The sequence below is a fragment of the Electrophorus electricus genome, chromosome 4 (assembly GCF_041902795.1).
Source record: "Electrophorus electricus isolate QZ-2024a chromosome 4, ASM4190279v1, whole genome shotgun sequence".
NCBI classification, from domain to species: domain Eukaryota; kingdom Metazoa; phylum Chordata; class Actinopteri; order Gymnotiformes; family Gymnotidae; genus Electrophorus; species Electrophorus electricus.
The window spans coordinates 3,218,190-3,242,602 of record NC_137500.1 but is presented as its reverse complement, the minus strand read 5'-3'; the positions used below and the strand labels follow the sequence as shown (position 1 = coordinate 3,242,602).

Here is a 24,413-nt window from a genome sequence, read left to right as displayed (position 1 = left end):
TGGAGATCTGACTTTGCTTTTTAATGGTTCAACCTCTTCTCTTCCCCCCTTCTTTTATTTGGAATGGATCTGGGTCTTTAGCAGTCAGTAACAGTTAGCACATGATATAATGTGGAAACAAGCCTTCATTTCCCATCTGAGATATTAATTCCCAGAATATGGAAATGTGTCTCAGATGAGGTTAGCTAGCCAGCAGGATAACTAGCAGGGCTATGAAGGATTAATGTCTCATCTTCGATTGTAGATGTGTTTGCAATTTTAAGAGGCTACTGTTCCACATCCCACTCACTCACAGTGATGAGAAAACCCTGACTGTTGCAGTGTAGTCATGTCACTAAAGGAGAGCAATAGCAATGGTAACAAGCGATAAATATGTGAAAACAAAAGTCACACTAAAGCATTTATTTCTGCTGTTAGCGTCACCTCGATTAGTATTTTCCTTTCTCTTCATGCGGCAATTCTGAGCTATGTTGCTCTGTTTTAGACGCCATACTGACAGAAGGTGGGGAGAACTTCAGCCAGGGCCAGCGTCAGCTCTTCTGCCTGGCGCGAGCGTTTGTGCGCAAGAGCAGCATTCTGATCATGGATGAAGCCACGGCCTCCATAGATATGGCCACGGTGTGTGTGGGTGAGAGAGAGAGCGAGAGAGAGAGAAAGAGAGATATGTCACAGTACATGTCCCTGAGCAAATGGAGCATACCAGAAGTAAATGAACCGGAAATGGCTTGATAGGATGAAAAGTGCTTATACTGTGCATTTTGTGAAACGTTTGGTAATACGTTTGGTAATACGTTTAGTAACTCTCAGACTATGGGTGGTGTAACAAAATTTATAAAAAGTAAAAAAAGGATAAAAAAAACTTAAATAAAACCCTTATTTTAATTAGGTTTGTTGTATATGGGACAAAACTATGTATTAACTGGATGATAATAAAAAAAACATCACAGTTAGCCAGTTCTACACATCACTTTGTTTTTGGGCATCGTTTTGGCCCGTTGCTTGTTTTACAGGAGAGCATTCTGCAGAGAGTCGTAATGACAGCATTCGCTGATAGAACCGTGGTGACCATAGCAGTGAGTATCCAGCTGCAGAGCCCAATATCCATTATACACATTTAAAATATTTCACATGGATCAGTTTTGGATGACTTTTTTCTTGTTTTCTCTTTGCAGCATCGAGTGCACACCATCCTAAATGCAGACCTGGTGATCGTGATGAAGAGGGGGGTCATTCTGGAGTACGATAAGCCAGAGGTTCTGCTTGGTGCTGATGACAGTGTTTTTGCCTCTTTCGTTCGGGCAGACAAATGACCACCAAGGACCTTCGACTGAAAGTGCAATTGTACCCTGTATTATTGTTTTATATTTCATTATGCCTGTAAATAAGATGCGGTTTCTTTACTAATAAAAGAGAAATTCCTACATATGCTCATTTTATGATTCTTAGTCATTATTTCGTCAAAGGTAACAATGATGTGACAGCGCTGTGTTTATTGCAATAGTTCAGAATTTATTTTTAAATAATAATTGTTTCAGTTGAAATGCGGCAAATATCCTAAAGTGAAAGTCTGAAACAATCTATGGCTTTGTGTCCTCCAGCACCAGACACTGGGCTACTTAAAGGCCTTCATGACATACTGGTAGCTGTGGTACAGGTTAACAAATACAAGCATCTAAAATAAGCCCCCATGCCCCAGCTATATGATACAGACTAAAGTACTGGGCCACCTACCCAATCACACCTGCAGGATCTTTTATGACGTCCCATTCTAAATCCATAGGCGCTATGTCTTGGAGTGCATTAAGATTTCCCTTCAGGCCAAGCCCTGAAAAAACAACCCCATAGCATTATCCGTCCTCCGCCAAACTTACAACTGGCACAAGGCAGTCAGGCAAACCCAGACTCGTCCATCAGACTACCAGACTGTCAGCCTTAACTCCAAATGGGATCGCCTTCTCTTAAATGCTTTGTTGTTGGTCTAATATGTATGCAAATAGGCTCTAATCTGTGCTTTACCTCTTATCTCAGTGTTTTGAAATGTTGGACTTTCAATCTAAGCAAAAGTTTTAAATACAACAAATAAATAACGGTGGCACAAATGGCAATTTTTGAGTAATATATAAACATAGACCGGCCTGTTTTGAGCTATGCCCTGCCCGTGTGGAGTTTGACCGGCCCTGTTTTGAGCTATTAAGAACTCACTGGCAGTGGCAGCTCAGTGGTTAAGGTACTTGACTTGTAATCAGAAGCTTGCTGGTTCCAGCCCCATCACTGCCAAGTTGCCACTGTTGGGACCCTGAGCAAGACCCTCAATTGCTCAAGTTGTACTCAGTCATAATTGTAAGTTCCTTTTGGATAAAGGCGTCAGATAAATGCTGTAAATGTAAATGAGCGGCACATTCTGAGCTATGCCCCTCCCATCTGGAGTTTGACCGGCACGTTCTGAGTTATGCCCCTCCCATCTGGAGTTTTTCTTGACGGCAGAAATGTTAAAATATGATTTTTTATTTAGATTTGATTTTCTCTCTCTCTCTCTTTTTAAAAAAAAATAAACATAGGCTACTGAATTGTATATAATTTTAGAAAACGCATTATCGTGGTTTAAGTCAACTTTGTCATATATTACCAATAAAATAATGCACAATTAGTTAAAAGATTACTGGTGGCACAACTGAGTTATCATTCAAACGGTTCTGGAAAACCGGCACGTTTTCCATTTTCCAAATGTATAAGCAGTTGAATGGTCTTTATTATTATTATTATTATTTTTTAATAATTATTCAAGATTCTAAGTGTGAGTTTTAAATCGGGGTTAACCATAAACCGAGATCCATCCTTTTTGCTTACATTACAGTAAATAATCAAGGAGCTCTTGACGCGGCGAGGCCCGGAGACATTTCACATGACCGTGCATGCACCCAACCAAACGCAGTCTCCGTGAGCAGGTGCAGACGACCCAAAGCATGGCTGACAAGATATCCAGTTTCAGGTGACTGGCAGGGGCAGCTGAGGCACTGAAAGATGAATCTTCTCATGAGACGTCGCCTCAGCGTGCGCGCAGAGCGCGGCCGGGGAATGCGCGTTGCGCGCGTACTTTTGGAGAGCAAATGACAACACGTGTTACGGGCTTGTTTCGCAAACTCAGGAAGAACCATCATCCACCGAGCAGTGCCAACGGTGCCTATGTACGCCTAGGAACAGTGTCCAGCGTGTAGTATGGGACAGCGATGTTGTCCAGGAAAGGACTTATTCCTGACGACTACGTGCTGACTCGCTTGGCGGAGGATGTGCTGCAGCCCAAATTCAAGGCGAAGCAGAGGAAGGCACGGTTCGTGGCAAAGAACGGAGCCTGCAATGTAGCTCACACAAATATTCGCGAACAAGGACGGTTTCTGCAAGACGTTTTCACCACACTCGTAGACCTAAAATGGCTTCATACTCTTCTTATATTTACCATGTCTTTCCTCTGCAGTTGGCTTTTGTTTGGCATGATTTGGTGGCTCATTGCTTTCGCGCACGGAGACCTGGACGTGAAAGATGACGACTTTGTCCCGTGCGTTACGGACATCCACTCGTTTTCTTCCGCGTTTCTGTTCTCAATCGAGGTCCAGGTGACTATAGGATTTGGTGGGCGAATGATTACAGAGGAATGCGTGTCCGCTATCGTAATGTTGATAATCCAAAATATAGTAGGTCTTGTCATTAACGCAATCATGCTAGGGTGCATCTTCATGAAAACGGCGCAGGCTCACCGACGGGCGGAGACACTGATTTTCAGTAAACACGCAGTGATTTCAGTAAGAAACAACAAGCTGTGTTTTATGATCCGCGTCGGTGACCTTCGCAAGAGCATGATCATTAGCGCCGCGATACGGATGCAGGTGGTGCGGAGGACCACCATGGACGACGGCGAAGTGGTCCCTCTAGACCAGATTGACATTACCATGGACAACCCTGTCGGCACCAACGGCATTTTCTTGGTTTCTCCGCTCATCATTAGTCACGTCATCGAAAAAAGCAGCCCGCTGTACGAGCTGTCTGCCGTCGACCTGCAGCACGACGACATCGAGGTCGTGGTCATCCTCGAGGGAGTGGTGGAGACAACCGGGATCACCACCCAAGCCCGGACGTCCTACGTGTCCGAGGAGATCCTGTGGGGGCAGCGCTTCGTGCCGACCGTATCCGAGGAAGACGGCATGTACGCCGTAGACTACTCGAAGTTCGGAAATACCGTCAGAGTGCCAACTCCGAGTTGCAGTGCGCGAAAAATAGACGAAGGAGGAGGCATGGCGCAACTTAAAATGAAAGATGCCGCTTCTATGAGGTCCCCGGTGCGTATACGATTAAGACAGCCAAGTACCATCCATGAGTGACTTTTTTTAAGGGAATTATTTTGTATTCAGAAATTGAGTTGAGGATAAACGCAACACCAGAAGCTGCCCCCTCTAGGTTCACACTTGCGCACCCATATCCTCCCAGTGGGACTCCAGACCCGCCACCCTTGGATCTTCGGCGGGGGTCTTTTAACGCGCACCTGAAGCCCAGATCTCCATCACACATTATGAGTCTCTTCCCCAGACAGAACTGCACTAACTACTATCCGTAAAAGATAGAAACCGGCTGTTGTGGGCATATGGGCTGTTACAAGCATATTATTTATACATTTGATTGCCAGATAAATTCCGTTGCCTCTTTGTTGCTCCGGAACCCGCGAAATGACATGATGGAGATTTTAGTTTAATAGGGGTTTTTTTGTTGTTTTTTTTAAACTGTTCTTGTCTGGCGAACCATGTTTATGTTGATTGTCTCCAGATCTTTCCTCAGGATAATTGTGTCAAAATAATTTTCTCGGCATAATAAATGCGGGATATATTTGGAGGACATTTAAAGCGTTACCGCTATTCCGAACACTAGATGTCAGCAGCACGCCATTCAGGTAACCTTTAGGCACTAAGAGGGGTGGGTCGACTAAACCTAGTCTACAAGTAAGAAACTCATGCCTGCTCTCTTATATTAATATATGGTAGTTTTAAATAGCGCTCTGAAATTGTTTAGCAATGTTCAAAATAAAACATTTAACAGTTAAAAATAAAGTGTTCAAAATAAAGTGACGATTAGGACGGGGGGGGGGGGCGGGGTTGTAAGTAGCCTTGAATTTTCTGGAGAGAAGTATAAGATTTTCATCTCTAGATTTAAAAAAAAAAAAAAAAAAATCGAATTTGCACAGACGTTTTATTTATCTTTGAAAGTCTTAAAAAATGTTTTGTTTTTTTTGTTGTTTTTTTTTAATGTCCTCTCGCGGGTTCCCCGCTTTGGCGTGTAAGTAAACGGGAGTGTTACTAGGGCCTTTATGACCGAGCATGTCTGGACGGGCGCACACACGTCGATTTTCTCCAATCAGTAAAGAACGTTTATAAAATCAGTAGTAGCTTTTAGGCAAAAACATAAATAAGACCTCGCTGTATTCCGGCTTATGATGCCAATACTTTGATTGTAAAGTATTAAAATAACGTGCAAATAAAATCTTGTTAAATTAATTTGCAATAAGGAATTACTACTCAACTTTTCCTGGTTCTGTAATGATGGAATAAATAAATTCCCCCAAAAAAGCAAAGAAATCATTCCTCACCATAAAACAATCCATTCTGAGCTGTAATGTACAAGAGAAGCATACCATTTAATTTTTAGAAATTAAAATGGCAAGATAAAACAAAGACAGATGGGCATTTTCTCCTTTTATTAGATTATAATTTGCAGAGCTTAAAATAATTGCTTTAACTTAGATAATTAAAATATGTAAAAGAAAGCCAGAACTGAAGAACCCTGCAAATAAGAAGTCAAAATAAATAAAAGGAGACAAAGCTCCCCCATAGAGGCTATTTTGAAATAACCCACTTGCGATGTATTTATATAGTTACAATCTATTTCTTAGAATTGCAAGCAGAATGTGCATGTTCTACACACTTGTAGGTTGCTCTATCATTTCCATGACCTCTTTGATAAAAAGAAAACCAAAAAAAAAGGAAGAAAAAAGTTTGCGATCCTAGAGTATGCATCCTCATCAGTACAAGGCAGATCCATCGGCCGATTTCTCTGCATCCCTGTAGCCGAGTGTCTACATGAAGTGGGCCCACAGAGATCTCTGGTCCTGTACCAAGATCTACAGAGCAGGCTAGAAGCTGCCTGTGCCATCTACCCACATCACCAATAGCTCCATCTCATTACACAAAGCAGGCTGGACACGTGTACACTTTCACTTCTGGTGATTGACACACGATGTGCAGGGAACAATGGACAGGGTGGAGCCGCTCACTGAGGGAGTGTTTAAGTCCCAGTCAGAGCAGTTGGCACGTTTTTGAAACTGATCCTCCAGAAGGGGGAGCTAGAGATTCATTTTCTCTCTCTCTAGTAAATGAGGAAACATCACCTTAGACTTGCATATTGAACATACCCAAGGGCCAAATGCAAAACACCATCCCCTTAAAAAACACACACCCTCCAAGAATGTGCAGAAATAAAAAAAAGAATAAAATAGAACCCAAACATTAAAAGCAAATAAAAACAAACATTGTTCCTAGTTAAGATTGCAAGGTAGACAGGTGGTGGCATTATTAATATTATTAATATTATTATTCATCTTTCAGCCGGGGGGGGGGCAATTCTTCACCAGCAGGTGCTGGTTGGTGGCTCTACCTTCCCTGTCTCTGCCCACCTCTGATTCGCTTATGGTGGTAAAAAAGTGATCCGGATGCCAAAGGGTCCGTGAGTCCTGCCAGCAGTCCGACCCTTCCAAGGGCAGTGCCTCCCCCTTCATCCTCCTCGTCTTTGCCAAGGGGCTCGGCCGGTCGGCGGGCGCCTCATCTCTCGGTCACGTGGTTCTGTTGTGCGTTCGGGGGAAGGGGAGTGCACAGCACCTCTGACAGGTCGTCCATGACGCACATGTCCTTGGGGTCGACCAGGTTGAACTCCCTCACGAAGACGATGAAATGTGCGTAGAGCGTGTTCAAGTGTCCTTGCAGCTCCAGCGCCACCGTCTCCTTAAAGTGCGCCCAGTAGATGTGTGCCAGCACGTGGAACAGGTAGCGGCAGATCTTCTTCACCAGAGACTCGAAGGAGTTAGGAAACTCTTTACCTGCAGGGACGGAGCGGCACAGGGTCGGGGATTAACCTGCTGTAGGTCCACCGACGTGGGCAAGAGAACATTTCCAAAGTGAAGAAAGTTGGTGGTATAATTGTAAACTGGCAGTACATTAGATTTGCTGTGTTTATAATGCAGCAAAACACCCATGGAGACCATTTGTCGTATAGCATTAAAGAAAAAAGTGTTTGTAACAAACTCTAGAAACATGGTGATTTGGTGGGGGAGAAATGCAAATGCAAACGCACACACCAGATGTTTCTATAATGACCACAAGGTAGCACCACACTCCACTCACCATATTTTGTTGGAAAAATGTCTTCATCTGTCACTAGTTTCTGTACTAAGCTCATGACGAAGTCCACATACTGAGGTGCTGTACACTTGGACTTCTTCCCCTTTTCATCATACCAGTAGTATATTCTGCACCAAAGGAGAGATACGAGAAGTATTCATACAGCAGAACTTGTACTCCACATACATGTGCACACGCAATCATTTTAAGTCTACATATGGTCAGGTTTTATTATGTTCATCAACCGAATTATATTCGTCACCGAGTGAACAAAAGTAAGCCCCACCGAAGCCCAACGCCAGCAAAACTGGGCTGTTACACCAAGCTGCAGGCTGGAAGTAGCACAAGCATTCCTCCCCTCATCAGCGTGCTTAAGGAGGTTTGTAGTGAGGAGGCCGACAGAAGAAGGAGGAAGAGGAGGAGGAGGAGGAGGAGGAGGAGGAAGAAGATGGTCGGCCCCCATAGCCCTGTAGACATTACAAATCCCAAGGAATGTGGCCCCTGCACAGATCTGGCCATGCTAACCAACGCTACACTCAGGGTTCAACAGAGGACGCGTCGCAGAGACAGAGAGGAAGGAAAAAAACACCGGGAGAAAAACTCGCGCAGCCCGCCCACAACAATGGGGAGCTCAGCAGAAATAATAACTGAAGCTGGTGACTGAAGGCCAGAAAAATAACATCCTCTGCCTGCTTCAAGGGCCTTCAACCGACGTCTTCCGCAAACATGCGGCTGCTGAGCAAATCTCAGGCATACATGGGTTACGGTCACCAAGCCTAAACCCGCTGATCCACCTAAAAAGCCAGACGGGCCAAGGCCCTGAAGGCAGCTGCCTTTCGTCACCTTTTCCGGACCTGAAAGTGCCCAAGTCCATGCTCTGCCCCTCCTCAGCTTTTAAGGTGGCACACGCAGAACATTCTGAAGGTCATTCAAGATAACCTAATTTGACTTATTTAGCAGGCTAGGTGAGGGGACTGTCTGATTGGCAGTTTTTTTGGGGAATAGAGTGACACTGTTTAATTCAGTTCTCTATAGGACACATCCCTGGCCGCAGCACAGGTGGTGTGTAGCAGAACTGGCACTGTAAACTTCTTGCTTGGTTTCAATCATGCACTTAAATCTTAATATTAAACCACAATTACATTTGACAAAAAAAAGCACCACAAACAAAATATTTGCCTTCAAACTGGTTACATTGCATTATGACGTGCGCTGGTCAGAAAGTGAATGGCCACCTAAAGAATCACCGCACATACTGTTACAGAGCATGGGCTCATCTTCTGGGGCCATTTTGATGTGGAGTCATGCCCATGTAGGGGTGAGGAACAAGGCTGGCCGTGCCAGTGCATTCTACTGAGACAACAGTAAAGTGGAGATTCAGGTTGTGCAGGGCTGACGTAGGACAGTGAGACACCTGCGAGACTTACCCTGCAGCTGTACAGTTAGCACGCACGACACGTGCGCACCAGGTAACAACTATATAACACAAACTATAAACGTGTCAAAACTGCAGTCTTAAAGGATTGAACAGGATTAGAATCTAAAAAAGGACAAAAAAACACACCACTTGGAAAATTAAAAGAAAGGCATTGCCCGAGGAGGGTAAAGAAATGGTAGGTTTCCTGTCGCAGTTGTCTTGTAAAGCTAATGGCAGGATCCTTGCCCATTGTTCAGTCCTTTTCTCGAGCCTTTTCATCACCTGAGCAACTGCGAGAAGTCACGAGACATCGCAATCAAACCGCCATCTCCCGTACCTCCCTCATGAGAAGCCCCATTCCTAACAAAGACTCGTCAGCCTTCCTCATCCAAACGGCAACAACAAGTAAAACAGGCAACGTTGCGCCAAGGATGCGTGCACACAAACACTGGACGTGTCTGCTATGCTGTGACCCAGCAGAGACCCAGCAAACGGGCGTTTCCGCCCAGAGAAAAGTGGGTACCACGGGCAGGAACCGCAGGTACGTCTTACGGCTCAGCAGTTTGATTTGATTTAAACAATGAAGGCAGAGGTCTAGTCCTGAACACCACTCCAGCATCTACTTTATGCATGACTGAATTCCAGTTAGTTAATAAGCTAATAAGAGGCACTTCAGTCACAAGCTAAAGTTTAGAGTCAATAATTACCAAATTGAGCTTAGCCCACATGTGCTGGAGGAATCTCTGATCCAGAACTCTGAGGAGCTGTGTGTGTTTATAGTCAGACGGCACACGATTACATTTGACCAGTTTGGGGTGGGGATGTACTTACGTGTTACAGGCCGTCATGGACTGACATGTGTCTCCGGTACAAAACTCAGAGATTGTGCTGTACTGTAGGTTGATGAGATTGAAGAATGTTGTCGCTGCAAAGTACACGAGAGAAGAGGGAGTCTTGAGTGCACAGCAATATGGCGACGGTCAAACACCACCTGAATGTCAACATTAACTGCAGGATTCACTGAAGCCTCAACACGGCTTCTGAAAGGCACTTGTGAGGAAACCGCCCTCATTTAAAGAAGAGTGATGTCTGGAAAACTAATATTTCAGAGTTCCAAAGGTTTCATCACCTGCTTAGACCAAAATGCCAAGAAAGTGCTAGTCATAAAAGACAGTACTTTCACTCTAAAGAAGCAGCTTCGCTTACGCACGTCACAAAAAAAACCAAAACCCTCAAACCCTGCAAGTAGTAAAGAGGGGCTCATACAAGTCTCTCAGCAGGAAGCTGTCTGTTTATTAACCAGCCAACTGAAGTGTCTACGAGCCCGACAAACACTCCTGATGGCTTTAACGTGGGTGGAGAAAGGAATCTGTTTGTCTAGTGTAATCAACTCACTGTTGCTGGCCAGCCATTCATTGAGGTCTATCTCTCTGGGTAGCACCACCAGCTCTTTGAGGTCGGAGTCCACCACCCGTACTTTAGTGTATTCCGGCTCCAAGTAGTGCTTCTTCTCCTCGGCAGGAGTTTTCTTCCCATTGGGCTTCGTTTTGGACTTCCTACAAAACACAGAAGGGCATTTAAAGGGGAGGACAGAGATGGTCTTCAACTAGGACCTTTACTTGACGGCTCTCTGATGGTGTTTGCACCAAATGCCCCCTTTAAGAAGCCCAAGGTGTCTGGCATTAGCGTAGCAGGCACATTCTGTGGCATTCTAAATTGGGGTGTGAAAACAGCTTTTTACTTCCAGCGTTAGTTTTAAAGTCTGAATGCTAAACCCACATGGCATTGACAGTTCCCAGCTATAAAGAGAGCTGTAATACAGCTTAGTGAGCTCAGGGCAGGGGTTGAGCTGAAACGTGTGAACAGGGTAGTGAAGGAAGACCTTACAGTTCTATTGAGAAACAATATAAAAATCATTCATTTTAAAAAAGGCTGAATATTTCTCTACACAAAATTGCAGAGGGGAAAAAAACAAACAAACAAACAAGCCCTTTGCCTTTTCACCTCAACTCCTTCTGTGCGAGTCCTTTCTCTCATTATCTTTCATCCACGTGTTAGGGTTTAAGTTTACGGTTTTGTTTACCACATGACAACAGAACTTCAGTGCCGTACCACCATTTCTTGCTCTTCTGTGAGAGTTTAAATTTGCTGAGCCTCTCTGCACCCGCCCCCTTGACACCGCAAAACCAGCCACTTCTCTGAATCAAACAAACGTTCTTGGCCTCCACCTCTCCACAACAGCCCCCACCCATTCCTGGACAAACCGCTCAAACCAGGCAGACAGTTCTAAGTCCACAAACGGCCTGATTGGGCAGCTGCCAAGTAAAGCAGTTTTGTTTCATTCTGCTTTGTGCCGGATCAGTATACGAGTCATCATTTTTATCCAAGCGCCAAACGATATGATTGCAGGTTGTTTCTCCAAGCTCTTGAACTCTTGGAGGCCCTGAGCTACCAGGTCTGCATGCCCTCTGCATGTAGAGAGCAGTAGCACCATGCCACGCTGGTTCCAACTTGCTGTTTGCAGTTGAGACAGATGCAACAGATGCAGTTGAGACAGATGCAACCGTGCTGCTCTAAGAGCAGATCACCCAAAAGCCTAGCCTCAAACTCTCGAACCGCTGATCCGAGTTCAGTCGGAGGAGTGACCGGCGAGAGCTCAGGGGTGAAAAGCAAGGCCGACAGGCAGCTGTCACATGCACCTGGTATAGGAATTAATGGGAGCCACGAGCTGGACTTGCTTAACCCAAGTCTGAGTGAATAGCACAGCTGAGGCGAGAGGCAAAACCTTCGAGCCACACGTTAGACTCTTATTACAATGGGTCACAAGCTCACACGGTGCAAATTATACCTCAGCTAATAGTCCCAGATCCTTCAAAACTGATGCATATTATTCATAAGGCACCCAAATGTCCTCAAAGGGACTTGGAGTGAGTCAGTGAAAGACAGGCCTGCTACATGAGGCATACGCTCAATGAGCCAAACCACACACAAAACGTATCTGATCTCTGCGCTCCTCTCTAGAGGTTCCAACGCCATGGATACGGGGCTGCTTTCCCCTCTCTGGTATTAGCCTTCTGGCCTGGACTGAGGGCCAACAATACCTTTTATGGCAAAGAGATGTGCAAGTTACAAGGAGCACACATGGATCTCTCTCTCTCTCCCCCCCTTTCTCTCTCTCTCATGTCTCTCGCTCTCATGCTCACGTGTCTGTCTGTCTGTCTCTCTCTCTCTCTCTCATGTCTCTCGCTCTCATGCTCACGTGTCTCTCTCTCTCTCTCTCCCCCTTGTGCTCTCTCGCTTACGTCTCTCTCTCTCTGCGCATGCGAGAGAGATGGACAATAGGAAACTAAAAAAAAAACAAAAAAAACAGGAAACGAACATTTAATGTTTAAAACTGGGGGATAAACATTCATTAAAAATTAATGAACAGTCCTAAAGAGAGTCTAACACACTTGATGGAGATGAATCAAACCAAGCGCTTCTTGCAAAATCCCAACAACCCAAGGAAGGCCCTGAAGGAATAAACCAGGCAACACAGTTTGCACTCACAGCTTCTCACTTTGATGGCAACCTCATTCACGTTTAGCAGTGGGCATGACCACACTGCTTAACATCATGTGGCTGTGGAAACCACTCCAAAAAGTGATATACCCAAATCACAGCAGGCTACGAAACACAATGCTGGTATTTTATGATGTCTTAAGAAATTAAACGTGGGGGTGAGCTGACCAAACGTCGTACAGGAAGAGAAGGCAATGAGAGCACTTTCCATTGGCAACAGTGCATCCCATCCCATATCAGACATGGACTAAGCTTGTGGACTACCCTGCTGTGCTCTTCATACCACGGACCTGCACACACAACGAAGCAAAGGGAAAGTATGATCTGGTTTCAACCCCCCCCCCCCCCATAAAAATAAATAAAAATACAAACAAGCAAAAAAACAAAACAAAACAGTCACCCCAGGGGTAACTGGTTTATTTCTTAGCTAGTTAAAATGATAATCAAACATAAGTTAGGAGAACACGTTTGGGGTTTATTTTGTTAATCTCTATGAATAAGGAATCAATGTCTACTCGCCGCAAGAGCCTTTAATTGCACACAGCAGTTAATATTCCAAAACACTAAAAATATGCCCGATAGCAAAGAACCTCTTATTTTACAGCCTAAGGGACCGCGGCGTGAAACCATGCTCGTGTTGAATCCCACCGAAAGTGCATATGCCAAAGCCCAATTCTCGGACAAGCACTGTACAAGTTGTACAAAAGCTGCAGAAACGAGCAAACACCGTGACGAGCATAAAACAGGACGGACTCGGACGTGACGCTACATGATCGTTAATGACACGGCGGCTAAATCCATGTGCGCGCCAGTCCGCCTCGTCGCGCAAGGCTCCAGCAGTACGCGTGGCACTGCTAAAACAGCGCAGCCCGTGAATCCGCCTTCAGGTCCAAGAGAGAGGCTTGGATCATGAGTTTGGAGAGAAAACGCACGGTGGAGTTCCCACTTTAGCAGAAGACTGGCGTTAGAACCGTTACAGCTAAATTAACAAACACTTTATATGAATAACTAAACACAACCAAGATGCAAACACTGATCTCCGCACATGAAATGCGTTTGCACTACCAAAGATGTGCTCTGTTACAGTTACACTTACAACAGATAGTACATATTTTTTTGTTTGTTTTTTTTGTCTTAGCCACCCTGACCTAAACAAATGCATTCACGAAGTTGGCTCACCAAACACGTTAATTACCTTAACACCTTGCCTACAGCCTGGAGAACCATTTTGCAACTCAATCCACTTTTGGATGTTTTCTGAGAGTGCATGTCCAAACTCCTGCGATCTTAAACTAGGCACAGACTACGAGCCCAGAAAAGTGCCGTCTGCTCGTCCGTGCGTCCTTACGCGCCGCGTCTTCTGTCGTTAGCACGCGCAGGAGCGCGGGGATTAAAATCATGCGAGAGCGTGAAAGCGCGTGCCACTGCCAGGAAGCCAATCGCGAGGCAGGGCGGGCGGAGCGTGCCGCGATCGCTGCGCGGGCTGCATCCTGCGCTGTTCTGCTGTAACCGCACAAACGGTTCAAGGAAAGGACACAAATATTTAACCTGAAACACCCGGTAGTGTTTAAGAAATAGCGCATTTAATTTGACCAAGGTGAGCCTTTGACAAAACACACAAAAAAAGCGCGACGGGAAACAGTCAGTCAACCTTCAAGCCAAATATCTGAAAGCTCTGGTCGTCTTTTGAATTGCTGTAGGGCTTGGGCGTGTATACCTACCTACGTTCATATATACACTTTAAAACACAAATAACATAATATTTGTATTTATTATTTCAGTGTTTAGTATGATAAAAGCCTCGAGCGCTGCTTCAACATGGTGAGTTACAAGGCCAATCTGAAGGCTACCATCATGGTTGATACCATGTCCTTGAACCTAGTGGCCAGCTACAGCAGTGGGATCCAGTGAGCGTGTTCAGACAACCGACACCGGGGTCCAGGCCGAGCCGTACCTACACCCCGGTCCCCGCCTAGGCCACAAATTAACATGCCCTCGCTCCACTCCAAAGGCCAGCGGGAAAGTGAAAACGAAAGAGGGGCTGTGACGTACATATGCTGTAGAGCGAGTTCTCTGTAAGATGACAAAATCTGGACAAGGCAGAGATTAAATGAAAGTTATAAAGGGAGGCCACACGAGAAGAGAATGAGTGTCACACCTAGTTAGGAGCAGTATGAAAATGGATGCCAGGGCTAGTGTTTCTCCCCAGAGCAAACAACACCTCAGCCTACAGACCACATATCACACCTCTGAGAACAGAGTCAGGCGGGTTGGGTGAAATAGAAACTAAGAGCTCTGTGCATCGCTAAACTTAACAAAATGAACAACATCAGAAAGATTAGTTAGGAATATCAATATCTGGTATTGATATTTTTAAAAATGGACATTGTTAAAAATTAAACAATAATTGATGCTGTTAATTTTGATTCCAAACGATATTCTTGGGGCTTGTACATTGACACTCAATATGCCATTTTTGAGTGGGACTAAAATGCAGGAAATATGGTGGAAAACCAAACACACTATTCCATTACATCCAGGATATGGAACTCTCTTAATGATAATCTTCAAAGTGGCCTTAGGGGACAGGCAGGGCTTCTTATCAGCAAACAAAGTCATGTTCCTTCCCAGAACACTGAAGTGTCGGGGGAATAACGTAGCGACAAAAGAAAGAAATGTCACCTGTGGTAAAAATAGACAAGACGCTACCGAACTGTTCCAACCAAGGGATGACTCGGTTGATAAATCTGACATCACTGGAAACTGTAACAAGGACTGGCTACTCAAAAAGCTCGAAGCATAAATCTCTTTATCATACACAAACGCATGCACACTTATTTTGTGCTTATTCACTACCTGATCCACCAAACAAATTCACCATCCCAGAACACCTGACTTATTGGACAGGCCCAATGACTACTTTCAAACATTTCAATTGACTTACAGTTTTATGACACTAGTGTACGTTTCCCACAAGAAACCTACCGTAGTTTTATTTTTACCAAAACAAAATACAAAATATAAATAAATGTTACTTCATAACTATGGCTTTTTCTTCACGGTAAAAGAACGTAGCCACTCAGTAGGTAAACCAGCCTAACCGACTGTGAAGCAAGTCCACAATGATGTGTGATCTGAGACAGACAGACAGACAGACAGACAGACAGACATTCTTCAATGATTAAACTAGAGGGAGGAAAAACCCATTTGCCATCTTCCAGAGAACAGTAAACTATAATTACACTCTGAGTGAGCTGTATTTTAAATAACCGATGTGGTATGAGCTTTTCTTGCCAGCACATTATGGCATGAGTGCTTCAAAAAATTTTATGTAACGTAAAACGTAAATTTCCTGTGTGAAAATTATGCTCGACAATTTGAAAGTTCTCATACATTCGTAAAACAAAACAAAACAAAGAAACGTGGAGTAACCAGCACCAGCAATCTTTGAACAGCTGTCACACTGGATTTGTTCAGTTGGGACAGAAGTGGTTATGTTTTACCCAAACAGCCAGTATGAGCTACAGAGGGCTGAATCATAACTCATAACTCTAGTTTGTATTGTCACCAACAGAGGCAGGCTCTGGAAGCAAAAGATCCACTGCCAAGTTAAATCATAAAATTAGCTTAAAAAAGGAACCGCAAAGAATTTTTATTTATTTATTTTTTTTTAAAACACCGACATAACCCAAAGAGCTCTGGACTACGTAGCCAGCTCAACTGGTCGGGTGAGAAAGTTAACTTCATAGAACAAAAGAACAGTCCCACTTACTGTATACATCTACTCTAGTGAGCCACAGGAGAAGTGACAAGATAAAATACATAACATTCAACCACCCTCATCTCTCCATGTGTGCTAACTCGGGACTACAGGATGGCGATTTCTATTCGTTTGTGGGACCTCTGAACTGTTGCATTTCATTTGTGGTATTCCAAATGTGAATGTGAAATATTTTCAATGCATCAATGCATGCAATAATTGCCTTTGTTTAAAAAATGTGAAAAGTACATGGCAAGTCTGTGACCGGAAAACGGGTCACCAAGGTCACTCCACTGCTCAGACACTTTCACAGGCAAGCAAACAAGAGGGTGCATGCCAAAGTCCACAGGCAGTGCAGGTCCACTCAGTCTTCCAATCAGCTTTCTGTTCCACATAAGATAGACTGTCTTCTTTTCTTTTTTTTTTCTGCTTTGTCGCAGCATCTCATTTTGATACAACGCAAGATGAGACTTGCTTGAACACAGACCCGTGGTTTATGAGGTCACTTTCGAATGTCTCCCTCTCTCGCTTGCTGCCCTGGAGGTCCGCTGGAGGCCACGGCAAAACCAGTCCTGTATCTCTGCCTGCATTCCAGGTGGGGCTGGGTGCGCGGGCTCTGGCGTGCTCCACCACCTGCTCGCAAAACACTGATGCCACGAAAAACGAAAGCCCGAGAGAAAGAGAGTTGGAGGAAGTGGGGAGTGGGGAAGAACACGCTTCAGCTACAAACACTTGATGTTTAACGTTAAACAGCATCTTGTGCGAGCTTGTTCGAGATGCAATCTTGCAAGCAGGCAGTGGTATTGCTTTAAGAACAAGTCTGATCAAGGGTGACAGTGAATGGTTTCACATTTTGAGACTTGTCAACACCAGTATTCCAGGGTTGTTTCCAAGGTGTTCTTGGAAATGAGTGCTTTAAACTACAGGGAGGGAATGTTCTTGGCAGTAGCCACGCTGGGGACTTGAACTGGAAAGGTCAAGGACATGAAGGTTTGCATCTGGGTAGTGCAAACGTTACTGTAAAAAAGGAGCAACAAACAGCAGTGGCTGGCAAACAAAGCAGCCCACACACCCTGCATTCCTGAGACAGGAGGCTTCTTGCATAGGCTGCACACGAACCACCCTCCTCCACCTGCTGCAGCGGCCGACACCCGGACATCCTGAGGCCAGAAAAAGTCACTGGCTCTAGGGAAAAAAATAAAATAAAAAAATCAAAAACAAAAAGGCATGTTGCAGCTAGAGCAGTTGGTTGAAGTGCAGCGCCTGGACTGCAGCCTTGCGTCCCTGCACAGGGGCGTAAACAAACCATTTCTGTGGGGTTCTCCCATCAGCTTCATTCCAAACACAGGGGGCATGTGTGTCAATTCGTATCATCGTTCTCCAGAAATAAGCACCTCTCACACAATCAGCATACCAGCCAGGTGTCTGGTTTTGGATAAACATTTAGTTGGTTGTTTTGCACAGCTACATGTGAGAGAACTGGTGCTAAATGGTGCTAAATTCCTCTCAGTAAACTCAGGCCCAAGGTTAAAACCTCCTGTACCACCGACGAGATGCAGTGTGGGGAACCACAGTGTGCATGAGACATGAAAAAGACGCCAAAGGCAGATCCATCTGGATTTACACTAAAGAAACACAATCACCACTGGATGCTGCTCAACACCAAGCCTGCACAAAGCAGAGCTACTGAGAGCACCACCCAGAGGTGAGAGGCAGGACATCAAGTTCAAAAGCATCTACCGCACCCTAGTGGCTACTCTTTAAAAAAAACAAACTGTACTGTAAACAGCAGATTAGAACATACATTCCGTTTTGTTGCAAAAACGAATATGAATCCATTAAATATATAACAAAATACTCAAATACTGAAGTCCTTAAAAGCTTTTGCATTTAACAATTCAATAAATTGTGACTAATCCTACTCAGCCAGCTATGAGAGTGCTTTCTTAAGTGCCCCTTCCATTAGCCAGGTTTACAGCACACACAGACACACCAGCTAAAAAGAAAGAATCTGCTTCTGGCCAGTCAGAGGGAATGCGATAAGATGACCCATGTGTTGTAAACACAAGTTTTCATAACAGTAGAGTTTGGATTATGAGAGAGAGAGAGAGAGAGAGAGCCACAGACAGAAAACAACAAGACAGGCAGTGCAGAATTCACCTTACTTTAACAGGACTAAGAAAGAGGAGCCTGAATTCTGTTTTATTGCAAGCAATAAACTGTACCAAACCGCTAACCTTGGAAGGTCTTGTGGTTGCCACCAACACCCATTCCAGAAAACTGTGGCAGTCAAACACATGAATGTTCTTAGAATGATCCTGCAAGCAGAAAGCACCCCAGCTGCAGGGATATGCAGGCAGCAAGTGAATAAGTGCACTAGAAGAGACCACTTTATGTCCACTGCAGTTTCAGAGTGCAATCTGTGTGTTTGTGGTATTTCACAACAGACTCATTATACTATATAGATCTCTGAAATGCACATTTCTTGATCTGTAACGTTCTTCACAGGTCAGTGGTCTGTTTAGGAAGCATATTCCCATGCAATAAAACGATCCTCTCTCACCCAAACCTCCACCAGAAGGACCCACCCATACCACTGGTCTTCTAGGAGTGAGGACCCCCTTCATCTTCCGTGCTCCATCACAGGTTCCTCCGGCTCTGGGAGGGCGGAGCCTTTTTACACAGCCTTCCTGGCACGGTGCTCTCTGACTTGGATACAACTTGCTCGCCACAAACAACATTCCATTTCAAACACGACAAGGGAGCCAAGCAGATGCCATCTCTCACACCAGGACCGAAGTTCTGACTTCATGCTAGACGCAGACTTTATAAGCCCACATTGATTAAGCATTTAGCATGTTTTAGCAATTTGATCAATTCATCAACGAGATCTAAGTAAATCGTAGTGAAGGTGAGGGATTGCTGCCTGCATTACTGAGTCAATAACGTGTGCAAAAGATGTTGTTCACTTTGCAGTCAGTCATTTGCAAACAAAGGAAATCTCAGCTCATTGTTAGTGAGACACTTCTGGCCTCTGGTGTCCGGCAAAAACCGAAAAACAACAGTTGCACCATTAGCGCGGCTCGTGATTGGCCTCTGAAACCACGGTACCGGCCCTGCCCTGGTGGTGCTCATGGAAACGCTATACGTCTGCAGGCAGCTTTCCATGCAGCAGGGAGACAGAGGCCCACGGGAGCGGCACATGGTGTCATCAAGCACAGTCTCTGCCGGCCCCCCAGGACCACGGGTGCCAAACACCCCCACGTCACGCTGTACACCACCTCCCCAGGGAGCTTGAGGCAACACCATCATGCTCCACCGAGAGCCATGGGGAGATTAAAAGGAAAAGATCAAGAGAGGGCCTCATCTCGGGAAGGTTTTAGCTTTGATGATTATCTGAGCGCTAAGGGAGCCTTCATTGTCTCGTGTGAGTTAAAGTTTTGGACTGGCCAAAGATTCGAAAACAGCCGGTCACAAGCAGATGAGGGACCATAGCAAGCGGCAGAAAGAAAAGGCAGCCCTTCCTTCGGAAAACTTAATGAGAACATAAAAGACGTGGAATACTTTGTCAGTGCTTCCAAGAGACCTGCCTCTCTGCACAGCTCACGTTTCCTTCTCTGCCCTCGCACGTCCAGGCTGACAAGGCTACTGATGTCAAAGCTCTCGTGGAAAAAGTCCAACGATGCAGGGCACAGGTCTGCAGCTACCGCAGGCTCTCTCAGGCACACGACACCAATCTATCCACACCCGCCCCATGCCGCGTGGTACTGCGCTAGTCTCCTCAGTGGAGCCATGACAGTGTGCTCACAGGGAGGGTCCTGAGGCCCCGCAGTGTCCCGCAACACCACGTCCTTCCCTGCTCCTCTCCTCCACCGAGGAGCTCCTGGCTGGGGGGTATATTTAGAAATGCCTGACTCCACGAGAAAGGTCCTTTCCACCAGGGGCTCTTATCGCTACTGCTCCCCAGGGAGTGGATGCGCTGACCTTGGGAGCTGCCGTGGGAGGATTGTGCAGCAGTGCTGTTTGGGTTACATCAGGTGCTTCCAACAGCACTGCAGCTCTGAATGCAGAGGTAGAGCAAGGGAACCCAGGAGAGGAGAGAGAGAGAGAGAGTTTGTGTGCATGCACGTCTGTGTGTCTCTCTCACACACACACACACACACACACACACACACACACACACACACACACACGACACTTGGGGTGGATTACACAATTTCTCAGATGAGAGACAAACAAAGATTCTGAGGAATACAGATCACAGTTACTGAAAATACAAAAATAAGGACAAATTAACAACCATAATAAATAAGTACAATGTTTTTCCTCTGGCATGAAGTGTTAGTTGAGAGGCATAAAATAAAACTGTGTCCACATGTTCTTTTTTTGGTTTTCAAATGCAAGACAACTCGTATAGCTACAAAACTGAAAAAACTCTAAAGATCTTTATATAAATTCTAAAAGGTTCTCAATAACATTATACTTCCACCAATTAACAAATGTATAGTGAGGTGGAATTTGCCTCTGCATTCAAATAATGTGAAATATTAAAATGTAGGCTACTTCATATAACAAAGTTCAGAATTATGAACAGGGCTACATGATATGGACAACATGTTATCTTGGAATTGTGTGCGTTTTGGATTAACCAAAACACTCCATTTTCAGATGGGTATTTTATGGAAGTTGCTCAGGATGCCCCCAGCTCAAAATATAAAAAGGGCAATTTGTTAAGAGGGCTAATTTGCATACTACATCATTCTGCGATACGAGTACTGGAATATTGTGATAATTATTATCTTTTATAGAGCCATAACTCAACATATTGAAATGCAATGACTGTAGTTTACTTTTTTTCAGTGCAAAAGTAATTTTAAAGTATATTCTAGTAATGCTGGTTCCTGGAAATCCCACGCACATTAAAACTGCTTGCTTGGTTGTTTTGCAGAACCAGTGCCATGGTGTGTTACCCCAGTGTTTAGGACTGCATCATCTTCTTTTTAAGATTTTTCACTTTATACAGACTCCTGCAAAAATGTGATCCATCCAGGTACCATCTGAATGGAATGTATTGACATTTAAACTCGATTATCAACGGATGTCATGAAGCATCTCGTAGTTTTCCAATGGGTGGGGGGTGGGGGTGATGACATCACAGAAAATTGGCCCAAACCTAGACAGGAATGCAGACAGGCAGGAACTAATGGCTGAAGCACACCAATTAAAGGACATTTAGTGGAAGTGGAAGGCCAACCTGATGGCCCAGCTGATAATGCCTGCTGGTCCATATAACCAGGACAAACACTTCAGATGGATCTTTTGATACAGGCCTGATATTTTTTAAAATATCTGCTCCATTGAAATGGTAGCAATGACTGCAGCAGCACTAAATCCAAAACTTTGCTGACATTATCCCAAACAGGAAATGGCCTTGGACAGGGTGGCGTTGTGGCATACCACCCTTCAGTAAGGATGTTTAGACTAAAAGCAGTTTAGCAGGATTTCAACCACCGGTTCCAGTGTACTATTTAATTTTTCAGAATTTGTTTCCTAATCAAGAGTCACATGCAACATGCAGAGAGAGACGCCCTGAAAATTCAGTATAAAACTGTATCAGCTACTCTTTGCAGAACAATTTGAACATTTGAGTAAAATGAACCGTATAGGTAATATAATGCTGAAACCTTAGTAATAGTGGTAACTAAGATCACTCACTTTAGGCCCCAAGATAAAACAAACTACAGCAAGACAGCCACATCTCTGCTTAGGAGAGCAGAACACATCTCAGTACAGGCAAAGCTCACCAAAGACACACAAAGGCTTGGCCATTCCCCTGTGTGTGCGCGTGTGTGTGTGTGTGTGTAAGATACAGAGAGAGAGGGAGAGAGAGACAGAGGCAGGCATGAATCACTGTACACTGATGCCTTTAATCAAATACAGCTGTGACTGCTTCAGCTTGGCGAACTGCATCAAAAAGTACTAGAGCTGTAGCAAGCGGTTATATATAGAATTATACTGCAGTACGTATAAAACACTCAACCACATGTGAAGGCCAGAAACCCAACTTCTCCACTCCCATCTTCATCTGAGCACAAGCTTGCGCAGTCTTCTTACCATTTTGCCAAGTTTTTTTTTTTTTAAAGTCCATTTGGGTCGAGCCCAAGCAGATGCAGAGGTTGCAGTTATCTTTTCACAGGGCAAAGCCTGCCCCTGGCAGTACGGGGGAGGGAGCAGCTAGATGGAACACTGTGTGCAAACAACCGCTGCCTTCAACCCCACAAAGAAGTCAACTCATGGCCTAAACCGATACAGACCTGATACACTCTGGCTCGCTGCCAGGTGAACTCCAAACCAAGCATACTGGGTAGTGAGCAGACTAAAATGTCTCCTACAGCACCAGGCAGCTCCGCACACCGACAGGAGCAGCTGCAGGAGTGTCCCCCACACACACGGAGACAAGCAGAGCGGAGCCAAGCTAGCGGGAGAGAGGAAACTCAAGCCGCCTCTGGGCTCAAAGCAACCAGCGAGAGATGGAGGAGGGGGGGAAAAAAAAACCCCCAAAACTTAAAAGCTGGTACCTATAAAAGAAGCAGTCGCAACACACTAGAACCCCCATGCAGCCGGTGCTGTGGTGGCCTGCGGATGAGCCGCACGAAGATTCCCCTTGCGCACGTCCTCCAGATGTAGGAGACTACAGGTGAGGGAGCGATTTCGCTGGAACACCAAGCTCGGGCATTACCACCCGTCAAAGTTCCACTGCAGAGGCTGGCCTCGTCCGTGTCTCCCAGACGTGAGCCTGCTGCGTCTGTCTCGGGGTGCGAGGCGGATAGAAGGAGCCCTCCGATCAGCCAGCAGACACGAGCGTCCTCGGCGGGCAGGCGCGGCTGCTCTCTCGCACGCTCTCTCAGCACTGGTGTTGCATTCGCTGCTGCGAGCTTGCCAGCCTCCTCCTCCGTCTGTCTCTCTCTCTCTCTCTCTCTCTCCGCCTGTCTCTGGCTCTCATCCTCTCTCCCTTGTTCCCTCCCTTTCTCTTTCTCTCACCCTCCATTCATCTATCTCTATCTAGCACCCTTCGATTCTCTCCCTCCCTCTCTCTCTCCCTCCCTCGGCAGAAACACTGGGTTGGCAAATATACTTGCAGAAATCTGCTGACTGGTCTTTGCAGAAAGAACTGAGCCAAGCATTTTTTAAGGGCTCAAATCAGCCTTAACAAGTGATATCTCTATGGCACCCCTTGCCCACATTTATGCAGGTTTTGCCCATTATCCTCAGCCACTCTATATATTTCACAGACTGCTCAAAGACAATCATGCAGTAATTAAACAAATATTTAATTATGATATCAGGAAGGATTTGTAAAGACAGCTACTGTCACTCTATATAAGCAGAACAAGCATTTTACTGCTCAGGTCATTGCAGACCTTCATATGACAAATCATGCACAATGTTGTGAGTTTCTCATATGGCCAATACAAAAGGAAAATCAAACGCTTGTACTCATATTTCGCACTAGAAATTTGACATGGATGCCTGACCTTACAAAGAGAAGACATTCTATTCCCATTTTTCTTCGCGCTATTCACCAAAATAACATGACATGCTCTTTCAGGGATTTAGTATTGATTCTAGTACTTTCCACGAAGTAGCAGGGAGCCAGAATTGTTTGAACTGAGCAGTATGAGTACAGTTGATTGTGTGCACACTGAGGCTAAAACAACAGCTCATGTGCAAAAGTACAACTCGGTTGTTCTGAAGCTCGGCCTAACTGGCACAGACCAGAACCAATGACATTCAAAATAACCAGTAGGGGAGCATATCTTTACATAACTGCATGCTCAGTATGTTTCATGTGTTTATTTCAAACACAGTCTAGAACGTCATCACACAAGCACCATAAAAGCCCCTCTATACAATAAAATCCCCTTAGCTGACATTTTGGCCTGACGTGAATACAAAATTATCTTGGCTGGCTAACTAGCGATCTAGCATGATTACTTCAGCTTGCATTCAGAGTTCAGAGAAGAATTTGTAGGTTCTCCCTCTTGGGGAAAAAAAGAGCTCTGGCCAGCAGATGAGGGAGCTAACAAAGACAGAACTGCTTGACTTGCAGCAGTGAGACAAAGAACATCACCTTCATTCTTGTTTGTTTGCTCTCTCTGCAGTTTCATGAAGAGTTCATAATGTTTCATAAAGAGTGAGTTTTGTGGTTTAAGTCATAGGCCTATTACCAAATGTGCTGGTT

The 24,413-nt window shown here is 45.0% G+C and overlaps 3 protein-coding genes across 12 annotated transcripts in view; 2 read left to right on the top strand and 1 right to left on the bottom strand.

Annotated features, from left to right (window-relative positions):
- The window catches only part of abcc8 (ATP-binding cassette, sub-family C (CFTR/MRP), member 8), a 38,876-nt gene extending 37,451 nt beyond the window's left edge, over positions 1–1,425 (top strand). For 5 of the 7 annotated variants that reach the window (XM_081711818.1, XM_027015180.3, XM_027015179.3 and 2 more), the window contains 3 exons: positions 485–618; positions 1,011–1,073; positions 1,173–1,425. In XM_081711818.1, the coding sequence (XP_081567944.1) occupies positions 485–618; positions 1,011–1,073; positions 1,173–1,310 (335 nt within the window). In that variant the 3' untranslated portion in view covers positions 1,311–1,425. Of the gene's footprint in view, positions 1–484; positions 629–1,010; positions 1,074–1,172 lie in introns of those variants that run through there. The other 2 variants (XM_081711817.1, XR_014123056.1) reach the window with 2 other exon arrangements.
- Positions 1,426–3,074: 1,649 nt separating this feature from the next.
- kcnj11 (potassium inwardly rectifying channel subfamily J member 11) lies at positions 3,075–4,883 on the top strand. The gene has a single exon (XM_027015171.3). The coding sequence runs from the start codon at positions 3,228–3,230 to the stop codon at positions 4,371–4,373; it is 1,146 nt and encodes a 381-aa protein (XP_026870972.1). The 5' UTR covers positions 3,075–3,227; the 3' UTR covers positions 4,374–4,883.
- Positions 4,884–5,722: 839 nt separating this feature from the next.
- Positions 5,723–24,413, bottom strand: part of mob2a (MOB kinase activator 2a) — a 33,953-nt gene continuing 15,262 nt past the window's right edge. For 2 of the 4 annotated variants that reach the window (XM_027015176.3, XM_027015174.3), the window contains exons 2-5: positions 10,246–10,406; positions 9,682–9,775; positions 7,437–7,561; positions 5,723–7,132 (exon numbers count right to left, since the gene is read on the bottom strand). In XM_027015176.3, the coding sequence (XP_026870977.1) occupies positions 6,858–7,132; positions 7,437–7,561; positions 9,682–9,775; positions 10,246–10,406 (655 nt within the window). In that variant the 3' untranslated portion in view covers positions 5,723–6,857. Of the gene's footprint in view, positions 7,133–7,436; positions 7,562–9,681; positions 9,776–10,245; positions 10,407–13,606; positions 13,788–22,749; positions 23,144–24,413 lie in introns of those variants that run through there. The other 2 variants (XM_027015175.3, XM_027015172.3) reach the window with 2 other exon arrangements.